Source organism: Bombina bombina, chromosome 2, assembly GCF_027579735.1.
Source record: "Bombina bombina isolate aBomBom1 chromosome 2, aBomBom1.pri, whole genome shotgun sequence".
Taxonomy (NCBI): Eukaryota; Metazoa; Chordata; class Amphibia; order Anura; family Bombinatoridae; genus Bombina; species Bombina bombina.
Window position 1 is genome coordinate 764,148,182 of NC_069500.1, and position 21,548 is coordinate 764,169,729.

The following is a 21,548-nucleotide window of genomic DNA, read 5'->3' on the forward strand; positions in this document are numbered from 1 at the left end:
TACCGCAAAACTCGTAATCTAGGCAAAAGAAAATTTGATAATAGGAGTAAATTAGAAAGTTGCTTAAAATTGCTGCTCTATCTGAATCATGGAAGAAAAACGCTGGGTTTCATATCTGTTTAAGTTATGGCAGGAAATATTTTTTTGTCTTTATATTTTATCATGATTTGCAGTCGGAGGGTTGAATTTAGATAATAGGTACATGGAATTACCACAGGACGACAACAGTGATCTATCTAGAATATTTGTATGGGTAAAATATGATACTAATCCTGTCTGTAAACTGATTTCCTACTCAAAATCATGTTCCAAACCTGGCAGAAGTCATGTCAAATATACACATTGAGTGTCAAAACTGGAATTTACCCTTTAAGCATGCATTGTTTATGATATGGATCAGTTAGTTATAATCCAAAGCAATCTTTCGCCTAGATAACGAGTTTTGCGTTAGAAGCTGTGCGGTGCTAATGAGCAGTTTATGCTTACCACTCACTGACAGACAGCGCCGGTATTAAGGGTTTTTACAAACTTGGCGTTAACCGCAAAAAAAGTGATCATAGAGCAAAATTTTGCTCCACATCTCACCTCAATACTAGTGCTGCTTATGTTAGCGGTGAGCCGGCTGAACGTGCTCATGCACGTTTTCCCCATAGGAATCAATGGGGAGATCCGGCTGAAAAAACCTAACACCTGCAAAACAGCAGCGTTTAGCTCCTAACGCAGCCCCATTGATTCCTATGGGGAAAATACATTTATGTCTACACCTAACACCCTAAAATGAACCCCAAGTCTAACCACCCCTAATCTTACACTTTTTAACCCCTAATCTGCCGCCCCTGACATCGCAACACCTACATTATATTGATTAACCCCTAATCTGCCACTCCGGACACCGCCGCCACCTACATTATACTTATGAACCCCTAATCTGATGCCCCCAACATCGCCGACACCTACATTATATTTATTAACCCCTAATCTGCCATCCCTAACATTGCCGACACCTACCTACATTTATTAACCCCTAATCTGCCACCCCCAACATCGCCACCACTATATTAAAGTTATTAACCCCTAAATCTAAGTCTAACCCTAACCCTACCCCCCTAACTTAAATATAATTTAAATAAATCTAAAAAAAATAACTATCATTAAGTAAATTATTATTAAAGACAAAAGGACCTGTAAAATAAAACCTAACCAAACTTACAATTACACCTAACACTACACTATAATTAAATTAATTCCCTAAATTAAATAAAATTATCTAAAGTACAAAAAAACCCACTAAATTACAGAAAATTAAAAAGCCCCCTCAAAATAAAAAAGCCCTACCCTACACTAAATTACAAATAGCCCTTAAAAGGGCCTTTTGCGGGGCATTGCCCCAAAATAAACAGCTCTTTTACCTTTAAAAAATTTTTATAAATCCCCCCCAACATTAAAACCCACTACCCATACAACCCTACTCTAAAACCCACCCAATCCCCCCTTAAAAAAACCTAACACTAACCCCTTGAAGATCACCTTACCGGGAGACATCTTCATCGAACCGGGCAGAAGTGGTCTTCCAGACGGGCAGAAGTCTTCATCCAACCGGGCAGAAGTGGTCCTCCAGACGGCCAGAAGTCTTCATCCAGATGGCATCTTCTATCTTCATCCATCCGGCGTGGAGCGGGTCCATTTTCAAGACATCCGACATGGAGCATCCTCTTCATCCGACGGCTCTTCTGGAATGAAGGTTCCTTTAAATGATGTCATCCAAGATGACGTCCCTTCAATTGAGATTGGCTGATAGAATTCTATCAGCCAATCGGAATTAAGGTAGAAAAAATCCCATTGGCTGATGCAATCTGCCAATAGGATTGAGCTTGCATTCTATTGGCTGATTGGAACAGCCAATAGTATGCCAGCTCAATCCTATTGGCTGATTGGATCAGCCAATAGGATTGAACTTCAATCCTATTGGCTGATCCAATCAGCCAATAGGATTTTTTCTACCTTAATTCCGATTGTCTGATAGAATTCTATTAGCCAATCAGAATTGAAGGGACACCATCTTGGATGACATCACTTAAAGGTACCTTCATTCAGTCATAGCCGTGGAAAGAAGAGGATGCTCCGTGTCGGATGTCTTGAAGATGGACCCCTTCCGTGCCGGATGGATGAAGATAGAAGATGCCGTCTGGATGAAGACTTCTGCCCGTCTGGAGGACCACTTCTGCCCGGTTGGATGAAGACGTCTCCCGGTAAGGTGATCTTCAAGGGGTTAGTGTTAGGTTTTTTTAAGGGGGATTGGGTGGGTTTTAGAGTAGGGTTGGTTGTGTGGGTGGTGGGTTTTAATTTTGGGGGGATATTTGTAATTTTTTTTAAAGGTAAAAGAGCTGATTACTTTGGGGCAATGCCCTGCAAAAGGCCCTTTTAAGGGCTATTTGTAATTTAGTGTAGGGTAGGGCTTTTTTATTTTAGGGGGCTTTTTTATTTTGTTAGGGGGATTAGATTAGGTGTAATTAGTTTAAAAATCTTGTAATTTTTTAAATATTTTCTGTAATTTAGTGGGGGTTTTTGTACTTTAGATAATTAAATTTAGTGAATTCATTTAATTAAATTGTAGTGTTAGGTGTAATTGTAACTTAGGTTAGGTTTTATTTTACAGGTACTTTTGTCTTTATTTTAGCTAGGTAGTTATTAAATAGTTAATAACTATTTAATAACTATTCTACCTAGTTAAAATAAATACAAACTTGCCTGTAAAATAAAAATAAACCCTAAGATAGCCACAATGTAACTATTAGTTATATTGTAGCTATCTTAGGCTTTATTTTATAGGTAAATATTTAGTTTTAAATAGGAATAATTTAGTTAATGATAGGAATTTTATTTAGAATTATTTAAATTATATTTAAGTTAGGGGGGTTAGGGTTAGACTTAGATTTAGGGGTTAATAACTTTAATTTAGTGGCAGCGACGTTGGGGGCGGCAGATTAGAGGTTAATAAATGTAGGTAGGTGTTGGCGATGTTAGGGACGGCAGACTAGGGGTTAATAATATTTAACTAATGTTTGCAAAGCAGGAGTGCGGCGGTTTAGGGGTTAATATATTTATTATAGTGGCGGCGATGTCCGGTTCGGCAGATTAGGGTTTAAAATTTTAATTTTAGTGTTTGCGATGTGGGAGGGCCACGGTTTAGGGGTTAATAGGTAGTTTATGGGTGTTAGTGTACTTTTTAGCACTTTAGTTAAGAGTTTTATGCTACAGCGTTGTAGTGTAAAACTCTTAACTTGACTTTAAAATGCGGTACCAGTCTTGACAGGAGAGGGTCTACTGCTCACTTTTTGGAAGACTCGTAATACTGGCGCTATGCAAGTCCCATTGAAAAAAGAGGATACGTAATTGACGTAAGTGGAGTCTGGCCAAAAAAAGTGACGGGTACACCTGTACCTGCAAGACTTGAAATACCAGCGGGCAGAGGCGTAACTAGAAACCACAGGGCCCAGGTGCAAGAATCTAAGAATTTAATACATATATATAAAAAAAAAAACATTTAACACAGAAAAAAAATGTGAATCAGATTACGACTGCAAAAGGAGGTACCCTGTGCCCACAGTCTGTGAGATGGTCTGACCCCCTATTACTGTATATAGTGACACTATTTAACCCTCTAGTACTGTATATAGTAAGTTAGTGACACAGTCTGTAATTTGCCGGTGAGATGGCTGGCCTGACCCTACCCGCCCAGTACTTTATAAAGTGACCACAGTAGTCAGTGACATGGTCCACCCCCCCATACTGTATATAGTGGTACTGTATAGTGACACTGTTTACCCCCTTCCCACCCATGCTGTAGTAACAGGGTCTGTAATTTGCTGGTTCCACAAACATACACAAACACACATACTACATGCATAAATACACACACAGTCACATACATACACACACACACAACATACACACACACACATAAACACCAATGGGTAAAACAGAAACACTAACCCCTGTAGTCATGTCACACTCACATGATATAAGTGCAGGCAGTGGTACGTTAATGTTTTTTATAAAAAAAAAATATATATAAAAAAAAAAATATTTTTTTTTAAGCTGGGCCCCCACCCTCAGGGGTCCAGTCGCACCTGCGACCTCTGCACCCCCTGTAGTTTCACCCCTGCTAGCGGGCGTTAAAAAGCAGCGTTGGGACCTCTTAATGCTGCTTTTTAAACCTAACGCACAACTCGTTATCTAGCCGTTTGTATTTAATAAAAACTCAGGAGATTAAAGAGATCTGTTATATGAGGCAGGGGAGAGAGTTGTGAGAGGGAAAATAGGAGCAATAATGATGGTATGTTTAAGAAAGCAAGTGAAGGTAAACTCTCCCCTTTATAAAAACAGATCCAGAATGTTAGTGATATTTGAGATAGAGTTTAATTCATCAGTTCTAATGAAGATGCGCTATTACTTGCTTTATAGATATGAAATTCAAATATCCTGTGCTCTGCCTCCCACTTCAAAAAGTAATTTTTCTGTGAGCTAACGGTTTGAATTGTTGCCCAATCAGCACACACAACAAAAGTGCCATATGGGAAGAGAGCTAATTGGAGAACAGTTGAAACCTTTAGTTCACAGAGAAATTGACTTTTGAAGTGGGTGGAGGAGCGCAGGGGATTAAAAAAAGTAATATATCATATCTTTATCTTTATTAAAAAGTAAGTTAAAGCGTATCTTCATTACAACTGAAGAAATAAACTCCTTCTAAAATATCACATTCCAGATCTGTTTTTATAAAGGGAGAGAGTTTACCATCACTTTAAGAGAAAAGAGAGGGGGAAAATGTGATAAGATAGTATGAAAGATGTTTAGAATATTAAATAGAGTATGATACAGTAAGAGAGGGCAAGATATTGCAATGAGGGAATGTATAGGTAAAAGGAAGATGGTGCATATTAATGTAAGCACCGGAGCAGTTTAGGAATAAGGAAATATGCATTGCTTAAAAAAATCCTAATATTGACAACTTCATGGTGCTAACCTTGGGAGTATGTATAGCCTTTGATTGGTGCTTAGCTCTATAAATGTGCTTGACAGACAGGTAATAAGTGTAAGCTGACAATGCACTAAGATCAGTACCCTTGCATCTTGTATTTGTAACTATTTTGGGATTATGAAGTCCCCACCATAGTTAATATTAAATATAAAGCTCCGTTAAGGCAATACTGAAGTGATGTGATAGGACAAGGAATAGCCACAATACAATAGAGGGGTTTTATTTAGTTATTTCCCATTCTTAACCACCTATATGCTGAATACATAATTTACCAACACATTGTTTAGTCAAATTATTAACCCCCTCAGTTTCAGACTGACATTCCATTTTACACAAAATTTCCAAATCAGATAAAATAAACATTGAAGTTGCTTACAGGAGATCTTTAAAGTCAACATGGTATGTTGCAAACTGTTATCTTTATCAGTTTATTTCTAAATGCAAGTTTTCAACTAATTTGGCTCCTCAGAGATGCTCCAGTGTATTGCAACATAATAATAATAATAATAATAATAATAATAATAGCATAGTCCCACAAATGTTTTTCTGTTTGCATAATATTTTATGTCAATACTATGGTAAAAAATAAAACAACATCAAGGCTAAGGAACAAAACGAAGATACTATTTTTGATCAGTTTTTATATTTTTGCCTCATATATATTTCCATTCATATATGCACTGGGAAATTTAAACTCACCATAAAATAGGGTCCCATGGATGTTTTCTGACAGTGTTCAATCTCCCTCAAACACAGCTCTGTGGTCTTGTGATCCACTGTGGCATAATCACTGACTCCCCAGCGCATGTCAACCAACTGTATAATAGCACAGATTGAGGGCAGAAGAAAGGATGAATTAAGTTAACATAGGAAATGCAGTAATATAGTAATCTGTCATAAACATATTGGTACCAAATGGTAATGAAAATGTAGCAAGAACAAATAATTTTTTATTAATTCTAAAGGCCCTTTTTAAATTAGCCAAGATTAACATTATAGATTATGCATACATTTAAACTCTGTTCTCTTTTTCATTTCCCTTTCTTTTTTCCCCATTATTTCACAGAAAACCAAATGGAGGCTGTGAACCAATGTTTGCCCTGATGTTTTTAAAATGCTGAATGGCCTACAGACTTGAATTGCAATTGTAAAACTGATTGTTAAATGGACAGTCTAGTCCGAGTGAAACTTTCATTATTCAGATAGGGCGTGTAATTTTAAACAACTTTACTTTTTACTTTTATCATTAAATTTGCATTCTTCTCTTGGTATCCTTTGTTGAAAGCTAAACCTAGGTAGGCTCACATGTTAATTTCTAAGCCCTTGAAGGCTGCCTGTTATATCAGTGCATTATGACAATTTGTAACAGCTAGACGATACTACTTCATGTGTGCAATATATATATAATAGTGTGCTCACTCCCGTGGAGTTATTTATGAGTCAGCACTGATTGGCTAAAATGCAAGTCTGTCAAAATAACTGAAATAAGAGGGCAGTCTGCAGAGGCTTAGATACAATGTAATCACAGAGGTAAAATTAAAAAAGGTTACGCAAAGGTGTTAAAGGGACAGTCTGGGCCAAAATAAACTTTCATGATTCAGATAGGGCATGTAATTTTAAACAATTTTCCAATTTACTTTTATCACCAATTTTGCTTTGTTCTCTTGGTATTCTTAGTTGAAAGCTTAACCTAGGAGGTTCATATGCTAATTTCTTAGACCTTGAAGGCCACCTCTTTTCAGAATGCATTTTAACAGTTTTTCACCACTAGAGGGTGTTAGTTCATGTGTTTCGTATAGATAACACTGTGCTCGTGACGTTATCTGGGAGCAGGCACTGATTGGCTAAACTGCAAGTCTGTCAAAAGAACTGAAATAAAGGGGCAGTTTGTAGAGGCTTAGATACAAGATAATCACAGAGGTTAAAAGTATATTAATATAACTGTGTTGGTTATGCAAAACTGGGGAATGGGTAATAAAGGGATTACCTATCTTTTAAAACAATAAAAATTCTGGTGAAGACTGTCCTTTTAAGTTTGACTTTTAAACAAGAAGCTGATTTCAGAATCAGAGACCAAGGGGCCGATTTACTATGCCCTGAATGGGGCCAACTCGCCCTGTTTCCGTACAAGCCTTCAGGCTCGCCAGAAACAGGAGTTAAGAAGCAGCGGTCTTAAGACCATTACTCCTTAACTGGATTCACCGCCTCTGAGCGGCGTACAGCAATCAACCCGATCGCTGTACGATTGACACCCCATGCTAGCAACTGCTTGTGCAATGCTGAATGCCGACAGCGTATGCTGTCCGCATTCAGCGATGTCTGGCGGCCATGACATGCTGCAGCGTATCATGTCCGCCAGACTTTGTTAACCCCTTAATGACCACAGCACTTTTCCATTTTCTGTCCGTTTGGGACCAAGGCTATTTTTACATTTTTGCGGTGTTTGTGTTTAGCTGTAATTTTCTTCTTACTCATTTACTGTACCCACACATATTATATACCGTTTTTCTCGCCACTAAATGGACTTTCTAAATATACCATTATTTTCATCATATCTTATAATTTACTATAAAAAAAATTATAAAATATGAGGAAAAATGGAAAAAAACACACTTTTTCTAACTTTGACCCCCAAAATCTGTTACATATCTACAACCACCAAAAAACACCCATGCTAAATAGTTTCTAAATTTTGTCCTGAGTTTAGAAATACCAAATGTTTACATTTTCTTTGCTTTTTTTGCAAGTTATAGGGCCATAAATACAAGTAGCACTTTGCTATTTCCAAACCACTTTTTTCCAAAATTAGCGCTAGTTACATTAGAACACTAATATCTTTCAGGAATCCCTGAATATCCCTTGACATGTATATATTTTTTTTAGTAGACATCCCAAAGTATTGATCTAGGCCAATTTTGGTATATTTCATACCACCATTTCACCGCCAAATGCGATCAAATACAAAAAAATCGTTCACTTTTTCACAAATTTTTTCACAAACTTTCGGTTTCTCACTGAAATTATTTACAAATAACTTGTGCAATTATGGCATAAATGGTTGTAAATTCTTCTCTGGGATCCCCTTTGTTCAGAAATAGCAGACATATATGGCTTTGGCGTTGCTTTTTGGTAATTAGAAGGCCGCTAAATGCCACTGCGCACCACAAGTGTATTATGCCCAGCAGTTAAGGGGTTAATTAGGGAGCTTGTAGGGTTAATTTTAGCTTTAGTGTAGTGTAGTAGACAACCCCAAGTATTGATCTAGGCACATTTTGGTATATTTCATGCCACCATTTCACCGCCAAATGCGATCAAATTGAAAAAAAAAGTTAAATTTTTCACAATTTTAGGTTTCTCACTGAAATAATTTACAAACAGCTTGTTCAATTATGGCACAAATGGTTGTAAATACTTGTCTGGGATCCCCTTTGTTCAGAAATAGCAGACATATATGACTTTGGCGTTGCTTTCTGGTAATTAGAAGGCCGCTAAATCCTGCTGCGCCTCACACGTGTATTATGGCTAGCAGTGAAGGGGTTAATTAGGGAGTTTGTAGGGAGCTTGCAGGGTTAATTTTAGCTTTAGTGTAGAGATCAGCCTCCCACCTGACACATCCCACCCCCTGATCCCTCCCAAACAGCTCCCTTCCCTCCCCCACCCCACAATTGTCCGTGCCATCTTAAGTACTGGCAGAAAGTCTGCCAGTACTAAAATAAAAGGGTTTTTTAAAAAAATATATATTTTTTTTAGCATATTTACATATGCTACTGTGTAGGATCCCCCCTTAGCCCCCAACCTCCCTGATCCCCCCCAAAACCGCTCTCTAACCCTCCCCTCTGCCTCATTGGGGGCCATCTTGGGTACTGGCAGCTGTCTGCCAGTACCCAGTTTGCAAAAAAAAAGTGCTTTTTTTTTTGTTTGTTTGGTTTTTTTCTGTAGTGTAGCTTCCCCCCCCCACACAGACCCCCACCACCTTGCTGATCGTTTTTTTTAAAAAACTTTTTAGCCATTTTTTAACATTTTTTATTATTGTATTTTCTGTAGCGTAGCGGTTCCCAACCGCTCCCTCCCCGTGCACGCGCCCGCGCCCCCGCCCTCCCGTGCACGCGCGCGCGTCCGTGTGCGCCCCCGGCCATCCCCGCCCACGATCCCGCCCCCCCTCCACATCAGCAGGGCCATCGATGGCCGCCACCCGCCTCCCGGTCCGGCTCCCACCCACCAACGCAGTGAGCCACCGATCTCCGGTGCAGAGAGGGCCACAGAGTGGCTCTCTCTGCACCGGATGGCTTAAAAAGGTTATTGCAGGATGCCTCCATATCGAGGCATCACTGCAATAACCGGAAAGCAGCTGGAAGCGAGCGGGATCGCTTCCAGCTGCTTTCCACACCGAGGACGTGCAGGGTACGTCCTCAGGCGTTAACTGCATTTTTTTTTGAGGACGTACCCTGCACGTCCTCGGTCTCGTTAAGGGGTTAAATATGCCCCGGAATCTCACTGGCTGATAAGTAATAATCTAACAGCTCTATTGGTAGACAGCAGAGGAATATCCATGTTTTCCAAATCATTACTATTATTATTATTATATGTAAGGATCGGATAGAAATTGCTTCATATAATTTATGGCTGTCCACAGTCAGGGCCGGACTGGGAATAAAAAGCAGCCCTGAAAAAATATGACGACCAGCCTTATTTTCTGTTGAGTCAGTAGAATGCACACGTCCCATTTTTCTCAAAGGGGGTTACTTGGATACTCTTTCACCCAAAATATTTTTTTCGGAATTAATTTATATTTGCATTAAATAAAAATGCCAGATTGATGTTATGTAGGCATTCTACAACCCAATTGCGTCCATTAATCAGCCCTTTAGATTGCAGCTTTCCAGCCCCAGCTACTGCAGCCCACCGTGAAATCTCCTGGTATCCTGGTAGGACAATCCAGCCCTGCCCACAGTCCCTCCTTTAGATTGCCTGAAAAAGGGGAACACATTGGGCTCCATTTACAAAGCAGTGATGGCTGTTTCAGAGGCCCGTCATGTTATGTGATCCTGAAACGATAGTTAAGTAGCAGCGATCTTACGACCACTGTTCGCCACCTAAAAGGTGGTGGATTGAAATCATCCTGATCCGATCAGATTGGGATGCTTGTACTTTTTTAGAAAATGCGGACAGGGTGTGCTGTCCTCTCGCAGCTATGTCCGGCGGACATGATTCGCAGTTGCTAATTGGTGGCTGCACATCTATATGTTATTGGCTCACCCATGTGCATTGCTCTTTTTTCAACAAAGGATACCAAGAGAATGAAGTAATTGGAAAGTTATTTCCTGCTGCTTTGGTAGGCCAATCCGGCCTTGCTTCCTCAATATTCTGGCCCCTGCACAGAAGAGCACTTAAAAAAAGGTATTTTTATGACAATGAAAATATGTTGTTATTAAGTAATATTTAAAACAGGGTGCTTTCCTTGCACACAAAAGTAATAATATGAAGTGGCACTAATGTTAGATTGTAGAAGCTCAATTGTTTTTATAGGGCAAATCTACTCTTGATTCTTGGGAAGAATCACACAAAACTGAAAAATGCTTTTTGCTAGATCAATTAAGAACCAAAAAATATAATAAGCACTTTTATAGTATTATCAATAAATATGTCATCTAAAACACGAAAATATAGAAAGATTGTGCTCCACCCCAAAGTTATATGCAAGCAACAATATGATAATAAAATGCTTTTGCACATTATAGTGTTTTCTTTTTATACTTGTATGATCCTTTAGGAACATTTGCTAAACTCTCACTTTCCTACACAAATGTGGATGAGTTTTTTTTTATTTATTTTTTTTTATTGAGGTTCTTTACCAAACAAACAAGTATTGCTTTTCCATACATAGTAAAAAGGAAAATAGGTTATTACAGAGTAAGCTGCCAGAACAAGGTCACATAGGTACATGGTATAATTAAATGACAGATTACCCATTAGATATAAACAATAAGCTCTGTTCAAACAATAAACCTGCTGCAAGATATAAGCAGCCACATAGGGACCGCCAAGAAATTGTAGTCCAATATAGGGCAGGTAAGCAGCAATGTGATAGGGCCACTCATGGACCCCTAATGAAGAACCTCTATTTTATGTTTTTAAAGCTATATTTGTAAATAACCAAGTGAATATCAAATATAGATTGAATAATGGTCAAATAATATTAACCATCCGTGAAGCTAAAGCAAAGCTTGCGAGATATACTATGCAGTGTAGAATGTAATGAGTGCTATATAAGATAGTAGGATGAGGTGTAAACTCCCCTAGCTATTGTTGGGATCTATAATATAGCCCTCGGGCTGACAAGTAAAAGCCTGTTTAGGCTTTGCTCAATTCTCTATGCTTTATGTAGTCTTTAATGAGGTCCCTGAAAGAAAATGATTTGTGAGGGTTGAAATAAGGACTGAAGATCAGACCTGCTGATCTGAGTACAGAAGATAGATCCTAACATATATCGTAATGACAAAGAGAATAAGTGCTAGGGGAGCAGAAAGGGTTGCGGTATAGGCAAGAGAAACCGCACTGTTAGTTCTCCTGTTATCAGGAGACTCTTAATTTGGGGGGGGGAGGTTGTAAAATAGTTGCGGCAATTAGTAGGAGCAATAACTGTGGGAGGAGGAGGTGGTGTGCTGAATGTAATGAATAAGGAGCTAATTATAGGTGCAGGTCCAGTCTGCGCTAGGAAGAGGGGCATCCTGAAAAGACTGAGGTTATATCATAGGATAGGCATTAGTTAGCAGTACGGCTACCGCTCTCCCTGCATATATATGCAGGGAGAGAGGAAATTATCCATCTGGTAATGATATTTTATAGGAGGGGTTTGTCACAGTAACATTTCCTAGGTCGCAGCCAGAAAACAGTATGGGGGGAAATACAAAATTTTGAGAATGAGTATATATAATTACAGGAAAAATGTTATGCTAAGGGAGAGCCATGGTAGAACACTTTGAGCACAAATACCACACTACAGTGACTTTATGTATATATGTATAAATGGGGGGGGGGAATGACATTATTTATAAACAAGCCGGGTAGTGTAAGCAAGATATACATCAAATGGTGCGTGAGATGCGTAGGATTTCCATAACAGAGACATGTAAGCAAAACAATCTTCAGTAGTCTAAGCCTTGATTACATGAATATACAAATAGAAAATAAGTCTACTACAGGGCATAGGGCCCATGCCCTGCAGTATTAAACATAGAAATCTGACATATAGTTGAACACATACTTAATGACCTAAATTTTTCAAGGTAAGTATAGCATAGGAAGTGTGCCTGGGTTATACCTACGGATGCTAAAATATGCACTGTTTTGAATACTGGAGTACTAAAAATCCTACCAATATTTACATGTGTGTATTTATATCTACATACTGTAGGGGTATTCTAAAGGGTCTGGTAAATAACACTGTGGAATTATGCTGCTGTGCCAGACTCAATATGCTATAGCAAGAATAATTAACTATATGCAGTAATTACAAAGGCAGCAGTCCCATTAAAACGTGCACAAAAAACATAATTAAACCTCTACTCCCCTCCGGTGGCTTAAAGTGGTAATTACACATTCCATCACAAAATATACGTTTACATCGAAAATGCAACGGTCAGGAGTGTAAAATAGAGTAGCTGCTAGTGTAAAAAATAATTAAATACATAAAAAACAAAACAGAAAAAAAAAAAGCATGCATCCTTCTAATAACTCACTCAGCTACAGCCAGCTTTTAAACAGAGTCTGCCCCAAAACTAAACCAAATGTATCACCTACTTAGTATGAGCTAGTACTAGCTATTCTGTGGACCTCCAGAAGTAGCAATGAAATTATGAGATAGTGCTTGCTGATTAGCGATAGGTATGCTTGGTGTATAGATCTGCAGTATGGCTCAGATTTAGAGGTTATTTGGCGTATAAACAGTGTCAACTAACATGACAACTTGCAGTACAAGACAATTGTAAAACTTTTAGGGTAACTTTCTACATACAACATATGTGGAACTTTTAAGACAATTAAGGTTGGCACAAACAAACATAGTGCAGCTACAGTAATGTATTTTAACCAGAAACATAGTCATTAGCTTGTCTATGCTCCGTAAATGAGGCAGATGTTTGGGGCGATAAAATAGAAAAGCGTAAAGAGTAAATAATTGGGGAAGGACTTCAGCTTACTGTACTGCCATCTTTCAAGGTTATAGCACATAAAGCAGTTCCAAAAGAAGTCAGAGAAGTCAGAGAACTCTGGGATCAAAGCGATGTGCCAAAGCTATGCTGAAGATTTTGCGTGACAAATCTGCTCTGGAGACACCGCTGTCAGTCCGTTCAGCCTACTCCCAATCTCACTCTTAGAGCTGAATAATCCACCAGCAACCTCATTTCAACAAAGGGATCGTTGAGCAAATTCTCAGTGGGGCAGATGAGCAGTAAGAGGTTAGAGGTGCGTAGCGGCAATTTTGTGGGTCCCACCTCAACATAATGACCCTGTAGCAGGGCCAGGTCATAGTGCAGAGTAAAGTGAGCCCCATTGTCTGATTCGTGAGTGCTCCATGTGGCTTCCTTTATGGATAGTGATGGCTGCTTTGGTTCTTCCGATACTGCCTCGTGGTTACACACAGGGCTCAGCCGATCAAACTCAGCAGACATCTCAGCTAGGAGGGAATCTGTGCCCGATAGGTCCCGGACAGGTGAGCAAAGTCCTTCCACTGATTCCCAGAGTCTCGCATGATGTGCAGTTAGTAGGTCCTGCAAGGCTGAAACAAATGCAGATGGCTCCATTTTCCAAAACTTATTTGTTAAGATGGCCGCTCCTCTAGTGTATCATGTGAGAGCTGCAAGAGTTATAGGATAACTCAGAGTCCCCTCTGCTCTTTTCTTCCTCCTCAAATCTCTCAATATGTGTCCTAAAGAGTTAGGCTATTATTTTACGAAATTTTAGGCGTTTCTGAGCGATCTAGTATGTAGGCAATTGAGTTATATGAGCAGAGCTCTATCTATGTGCGACCGCTCAGATGCCCGGTTGGCTCCGCCCCCCTGTGGATGAGTTTTTAGCTTTTCTAAGTGGCACTTCTTATCGATTACATAAGAAAACAAAGATTAGTTAGCTTAGCTAGTAGTACAGCTAGCAAAGACGAATGCTTTAACATTAAATCTTGATTTTTTGTATCTATTGGATGCTTTTTATGTATTTTTGGGGTATATTTTGTATAGTGATTATGTACAAAAGTTGTTACAATTTTTTTATTGTATTAATTTTATTTTTACCCAATGTTATATTATGTTATTAAACTTAAAGGGACATGATGCCCAAATGTTGAAACACTTGAAAGTGATGCAGCATAGCTGTAAAAAGCTGACTAGAAAATATTACCTGAACATCTCTATGCAAAAAAGAAAGATATTTTACCTCAAAATGTCCTAAGTATTCACACCCCATTGTAAAGGACTTTAAGCAGCAAATCAGTATGCCTGTCCTGTGACTTGCAAGGGAGCGTGCCTCATGCATACTCATGTTATTTCCCTATTCAGTTTAAGGAAATTTACTATGAAATCTCATGAGATCACAGTAAACAAGTTCATGACCTCAGCACTGCTGATGCTGATTGGCTGCTGTTCATTTCTTCCTTTTTTTACCCGTAGCTGGGCAGTAACTGAAAGATAACTTTTTACAGAGCACTTACTCTGGTGAGCTGAGGAAATTGTGAGGTAAACTATCTTCCTATTTTGCATGGAGATGTTCAGGTGATATTTTCTTCTCAGCTTTTTACAGTTATGCTGCATCACTTTGAGGTGATTTAGCATATGATAATTATATGTCCCTTTAAAATGGATTCACTTTGATTTAATAATATATTCTTCTAAATTTTTATCTTTGTGGCATAATAGACTTGAATTTGTTGTTTGCAAAAATGGGTGGAGGTTCATAACAGAGGTGTTACTAATGGGGGGTTAAAGTTAATATGTAGTTACCAATGAGGAAATCTGTAGGGGGGTGCTTGTGGTGTGGAGGGGACATGCAGGGGGTCATTTTTTTAGGGGGGTTTTATGAGGAGGATGCAGTTGAGGTTAATTGTGCTGAGGGAATCAGATCAGCATGGCTAGTGTTAAGCTGCTGTGGAGAATTTAGGACAACAGGGTTAGGGTTAAAGTGCATGGGTTTGGAACTGTAGCAGTGAAGTTAAATTGCTTTTGGCATAGCAGTTGGGATTTAAAAGTAGTGAGGGGAGTCAGAGTTAGGGTTAATAGGCTACACAACAGTGGTACTTACATAATATAGGTACGGGTGTTATAGTAACTTAGGTTAGAAACGTCTTGATAGCTGGTTATAGTGATTGGCCATCATATGACTCTATAAATTATAGCAGTACAAGAATGATCCAGTCACTAAATCTGATCTTGCTGGATGTTTTCATTGTAACTTAATTATAGGAACTTACATAGGATTTATTCCATAATTATCAGGTTGTTCACCCAACACAAGTCAACGTTACCTCAAACTCCAGTCCATTCTTCTGGCAAAACTTCTGCACCTCAGGGTAGGCTAACTCTATGATAGCATCACGTTCCGCCACCATATCTGTATATGACAATAACACAAGAGTTACAAATAGCCTTCACTGTCCAAAACAGAATAAAGTATTGCTACAGTTACTGTCTGATTGCATAACCCTGTCCAATACAGAATAAGGTATTGCTACGGTTATTGTCTGATTGCATAACCCTTGTGCTTGTGCTTTCCATTATAAGTAACTTCTCCAAGAAAGGGTCTCTTTTACACACAATCCTATGTGCTTTGTTTAGTACCAAGGAACAGGATGCTGTTTTATGTAGAGAGCTTATTACCTCTGCAATTGTTAAGTATTTAAAATGTGTATGTGCTGTACTGAAGATCGTATAGCCAAAGTAATATGCATACATCAGAGGCAGTCCAAATAAACCGCTGGCTATAGATTTATTGTGGAGGTAGACAAAGTTGATTTACTTCACAAAATTAAATGATTTAAATATGCAGCATGTACTCCCCAGTCATTAGAATAAACTGTATATCTGCAAAATACACAAACACACATATATCTATCTATCTATCTATCATCTATCTATCTATCTATCTATATATATATATATATATATATATATATATATATATATATATATATATACACACTTTGTTTCCTTTTTGTATATATACGCACTTTGTTTCTTTTTTTGTTTTCATTTGGGAGAGCTGAAACTTTACCAAAAAATAAAATAAAAATATTAAGGATGTATGATATTATTGGGAGACCTCGCCTTCTATTATTAATTCAACCTTTTTTTTATAACTATTATTAATATTACCTTCCCCTCCTTGATCTTTATAGATCACTCAATATCTATATAAGGCACTACCTTGCACTTATAGGATAGCTGGAAACTTTTGGGTACAGTAATTAATGGGGACTTGGCATCCCCCAGCACCCACCATAACCCTTCTGCTTCTATGTACATTAGGGCTCATCTAAATTAGGAGAATGTTAGACAATGTTCAAAAGTATTCTGGTTTCATTTTGAAATCACAGGGACATTAAAGAGACATGAAACCCAAAAATTTTTTTCATGATTTAGATAGAACATACAATTTTAAACAACTTTCCGGTTTACTTCTATTATGAAATTTGCTCTCTTGGTATCATTTGTGAAGGAGCTGCAATGCACTACTGGTTTCTAACTGAACACATGGGTGAACCAATGACATTCTGTATAAATATGCAGCCACCAATCAGCAGCCAAAACCTAGGTTCTTTGCTGCTCCTGAGCTTTCCTAGATAAACATTTCAGCAAAGAATATCAAGAGAAGGAAGCAAATTAAACAATAGAAGTAAATTGGAAAGTTGTTTAAATGGACATGCTCTTTCTGAATCATGAAAGAAAAAAAATAGGGTTTCATGTCCCTTTAATAACTATCAGCTTCCTAAAGACTTTTATGTGCTGGCAGAAGAAGAATGTATGAAGAATAATTTACTTAAAGGGACATTATACACTAATTTTTTCTTTGCATAAATGTTTTGCAGATGATCTATTTATATAGCCCATAAAGTTTTTTTTTTAAAAAAACAAAAATGTATAGTTTTTCTTATTTTTAAATAACATTGCTCTGATTTTCAGACTCCTAACCACTACTAACTATATCCAGCTTGCTCCAGTTTGTGTAAAGGGTCTATTCATATGCAAAAGAAGGGGGAGGGGGAAGTGTCTTATTTCCCACTTGCAGTGGGCTTTCCAGCAACCTTTTCAACAGAGCTAATCTGAGAGTGTCTAAGTAAGTTTGTAAACAGTTTTATACTGGATTTTTATATCAGTATCTGTGCATCTTATTCTTTATAGTAGTGTCTATTACATGCAGTTATATGAAAATTAGTGTATACTGTCCCTTTAAGGCATATGAGTATTTTGGGGAGAAAAGTCAATACAAGAGTTTGTAAGAATACATGCTTAGCAGAGAAGGAAAACAATTGTATTATGACATTTTTCATTGAATTACTACCATTAGGCATTGACATAGATATTACTTAGGGTCAGTTGGAGCACAAAGATTTTACCTGAAAAGGTGGAGCTTATAAACAGTCTTACAACATTAGACGTCTCTGGTGGTAGGGGAGTCTCTTTCCCACGCAGTATATTTTGGAGTGTCTCTTGGTCCATTTCACTGCTCACAGAGAGGAAGATGTCATTCTGAATCTCAAGCCACAAATATATGTCTCAAAGCATTTTTACTGAATCTTACAGAGTGCAATATGTCACTATGTTCCTGTCACATACCACCATGTTGAAATAAAAATAAATTGATATTATGTGAAAGCCACCGTTCATTTACCTCTATTCAACAGGTTTCATGGATAGGATCAAGTTATGAATTATTAATGTGTTGTTAAGTGAAACCTGCTGTTTACTAAGTAATACAAACAAAACAATTGTGAAGGATGCGTGTTTGTTGCTGTCACTCTGTTTGCTTACATTCCAACATTCTAACTGTAAATCTCAACTTGCTTCCTTGCTGCTTAATATCTTTCTAAGAAACCCTTAAATGTGATTGTGCAATAGTGAATGTGGTTTTATAGGGGACGAGCCTCCATGCACGAAAAGTCTGATCTTGTTCACGAAAGTGCATATATTATTAAACTCATAGTCACGAATGTTTGTCACAGATTACAAATTCAATAATAGATTCACTTTCCTGAACAAGATTTAAAGTTTTAGAGAAGTGAAAATTATGTTAATATATATATTAAGTGTTTTACATAGAAACGCACAGTAACCATTTTGTGTACAGTTCAAGCCAAAATGGAACCGGGTCTTTAACAAACACTAGAAAAAAATCTTGTATAAAAACAATCCTTGTGAAAGTTGTCAAACACCCATGTAGTGATAGAAAAACAGTGCAAAGACTGCCTATATCAGCAACCTAATAGATGCATTTAGATGGGTTAACAGTGGTGTGGAGGGAAAAGGAATTTCAATAGTTAATCCTGAACATCGTGATTATGGGATCTACTGTAAATACACAATTTTACTGTACTGTTTGTGACAATCACGCTAGTGCGAGAAATGCATTCAGATATAAAATCACACAATTTGTAAATGTAGATGTCCTGAAGTGAGTTTTCCTGGAGATCCCCATAGCTATACATGATATCACATACAGGTGAAATTGTGCTATTGTGATCAAGCCAAGTTGAAAAGTAGCCTTTTCGGGCTATAAATAACAGCCAAAAATGTGTCTCCCAATAGATTATAATCAAAGCCATAACTGGAAAATTTGAGAAATGATCCCAATGTTTATGATATACTGCTTATATAAAGTGCAATACAATGAACAGTAACATTCAAGTACAATTTACAAAAGTCACATGGTATTATTTGCATGTCCTGTTTCACTGGCACACATAGACCAAGAAGTCGAAAAAGAATTATTCTCACAATTCCATCTGTTATATTTGACTATTCTTTCTGTGGTAGTGTCATATAAAGACTATGTCATATACAGACTGCCTCTTAAGCTAATCAGAAACTCCCAGAAAGTCTTACCAAATCTTTTCCTACCTGCTTTAGTCCTGTTAATACTTATTTGTTGTGCTAAAGATCCACTGGCTGTTTTGTTTTTCTACAGAGGGATAATAAAGATTGTTTCCCCTCTTAGACCAGAGATTGTGACCTCTTGTAGACCAGATTGATGTTACACGGATCTAATCATACTTCTAGCCCCTTCAGGGATGGCAGTGAATAGTGTGGACCTTAACATGCTGGTCTCTAAGAGGCAAGGCTGTATCTTTACTCTTGGTGGATCTGCTTGTAAGTAACCATTGAAAAAATGTATGCCTTTGTAGAAAAGATAAGATCTCTTTTGAGATGTTCCTGCATATTGCCTTCTTCTTCTGTGCTGAACAAATGTGTTGTATCCTGCATCAACCCCATATATCCCCTAGACATACTTCAGATTGTATGCTTCTTATTATTTGGGGCTAGTTTTTGGGTTTAAGTAAACTACAACCATATGAATGTTTCTCTTCTAGTCACCTGTTCTTTCTCTATTGCATTATTACTTTGCTTTTAGTTGTCTAGGTATTTGGTTATTTGCGTTCTCTGTATTAGATCTCATAATACATAGTTCTAGTTTGTTGCTCATCAACAGCCCTTCTGTGCCTGGACCTGTTCAGGTATTGAAGAGAGAGACAAAGTAAAAATAAAGCATTAATGGTTCACATAGAACATGCAACTTTAAACAACTTTCCAATTTACTCCTATAATCAAATTTTCTTTGTTTTGTTTTTTGTATCCTTTGTTGAAGGGTAAATCTAGGTAGACTCATACAAGCTCAGGAGTGAGCACATGTTTTTAGCAATATATGATGTTAATGTTTGCAACAATGTTTGTACATTGGTGCAAACTCTGCTGTCTTAGAGTGCTAGAGACACATGAATGCTCTTAAGCTATACTATATGGCCAAAAGTATGTGGACAACGGACTATTATACCTATATGAGCTTGTTGGACATCTTATTCTAAAACCATGGGCATTAATACGGAGACCCATGCATGGCAGCTATAACAGCTGCAACTCTTCTAAAAAAAGGCTTTCCATAAGATTTTGGAGTGTGTCTGTGTGAATTTGTACCTAATTCAGCCAAAAGCGTATTTGTGAGGTTAGGCACTGATGTAGGACGAGAAACTTTGGCTTGCTTTCTAATTAATTAAAAAGGTGCTCAGTGGGATTGAGGTCAGGGCTCTGTACAAATCACTCAAGTTTCTCCAATCCAAACTCATCAAACCATCAAAACTTCATGGAGCTCACTTTGTGCACAGAGGTACATTCATGCTGGAGCAGGAAAGGGCCTTCCCCAAACTGTTGCCACAAATTTGATAACACTCAACTGTCTAAAATGCTTGTGTATCCTGTAGCATTAAGATGACCCTTTACTGGAATTAAGGGGACTAGCCAAAACCTTGAAAAACAGCCCCAGACCATTACCTCCCTTCCACAAAATTTTACATTAGGCTCTATTCAATCTGGTTAGGTATCAGTCGCCTGGTGTCCACCACACCCAGAATCTTTCACTCCAGCCAACACTTTGCATTGCGCATATTGATGTGAAGCTTGTGTACAGCTAGTTGGCCATGAAAACCATTTCATGAAGCTCCCAAAGAACAAAGCAATTTGGCGCTGTTTATCAGTGGGCTGTTGTTGCTCAGAGACACTTTCACTTCCCAATAATAGCATTTACATGTGGTCGAGGCAGATATAGTAGGGCAGAAATGTCATGCACTGACTAGTGGCAATCCTATGACAGTGCCACATTAAAGGTCACTGAGCTCTTCAGTACCACCCAATGTACTGCCAGTGTTTGTTTATGGAGCTTTTATGCCTATGTGCTGGATTTTATGCACCTGTTAGTAATGGGTGTGGCTGAAAAAAAGCTGAACTCAATAAATAGTAGGGATGTCCACATACTTTTGGCCATATAGTTTATAACAAACCTAATAGGTTTACCCTTCAACAACAGATACTAAAAGAACAAAGCAAATTTGATTATAAGTATAAGCTATATAAGTAAGTTGGAAAGTTGTTTAACCCCTTAACGACCGACGACGTATGTCATACGTCCTCAGAAAAAAAGCACTTAACGACCGAGGACGTATGGCGTACGTCGTCGGTTTAACAGAGCACTGGAAGCGATCGAAATCGCTTCCAGCTGCTCTAACAGTATTGCAGGCTTGCCTTGAGGTCTAGGCATCCTGCAATACTGTTCCCGAGTGCCGGGACCGGATTGATCACTCCCCCACGAGTGATCACTTCCGGTTTTGCTCCACGTGGAGCCCGGCAGTGTTTCAGAGCATCGGAAGCGATCGGACACGCTTCCGATGCTCTGCTTGTGTGCCAAGTGCCTCGGGGGGTCGAGGCACTTAGTTACTTGTAAAATAAAAGTAAAAAAAAAAAAAACGATTAAAATAAAA

General features: G+C 38.2%; 1 protein-coding gene across 1 annotated transcript in view; it reads right to left on the bottom strand.

Annotated features, from left to right (window-relative positions):
- Positions 1–17,742, bottom strand: part of NWD1 (NACHT and WD repeat domain containing 1) — a 200,260-nt gene extending 182,518 nt beyond the window's left edge. Inside the window, exons 1-3 of the mRNA XM_053702893.1 lie at positions 17,640–17,742; positions 15,552–15,637; positions 5,738–5,854 (exon numbers count right to left, since the gene is read on the bottom strand). Coding sequence (XP_053558868.1) covers positions 5,738–5,854; positions 15,552–15,637; positions 17,640–17,742 — 306 coding nt within the window. The remainder of the gene's footprint in view (positions 1–5,737; positions 5,855–15,551; positions 15,638–17,639) is intronic.
- Between the last annotated feature and the right edge of the window lie 3,806 nt (positions 17,743–21,548).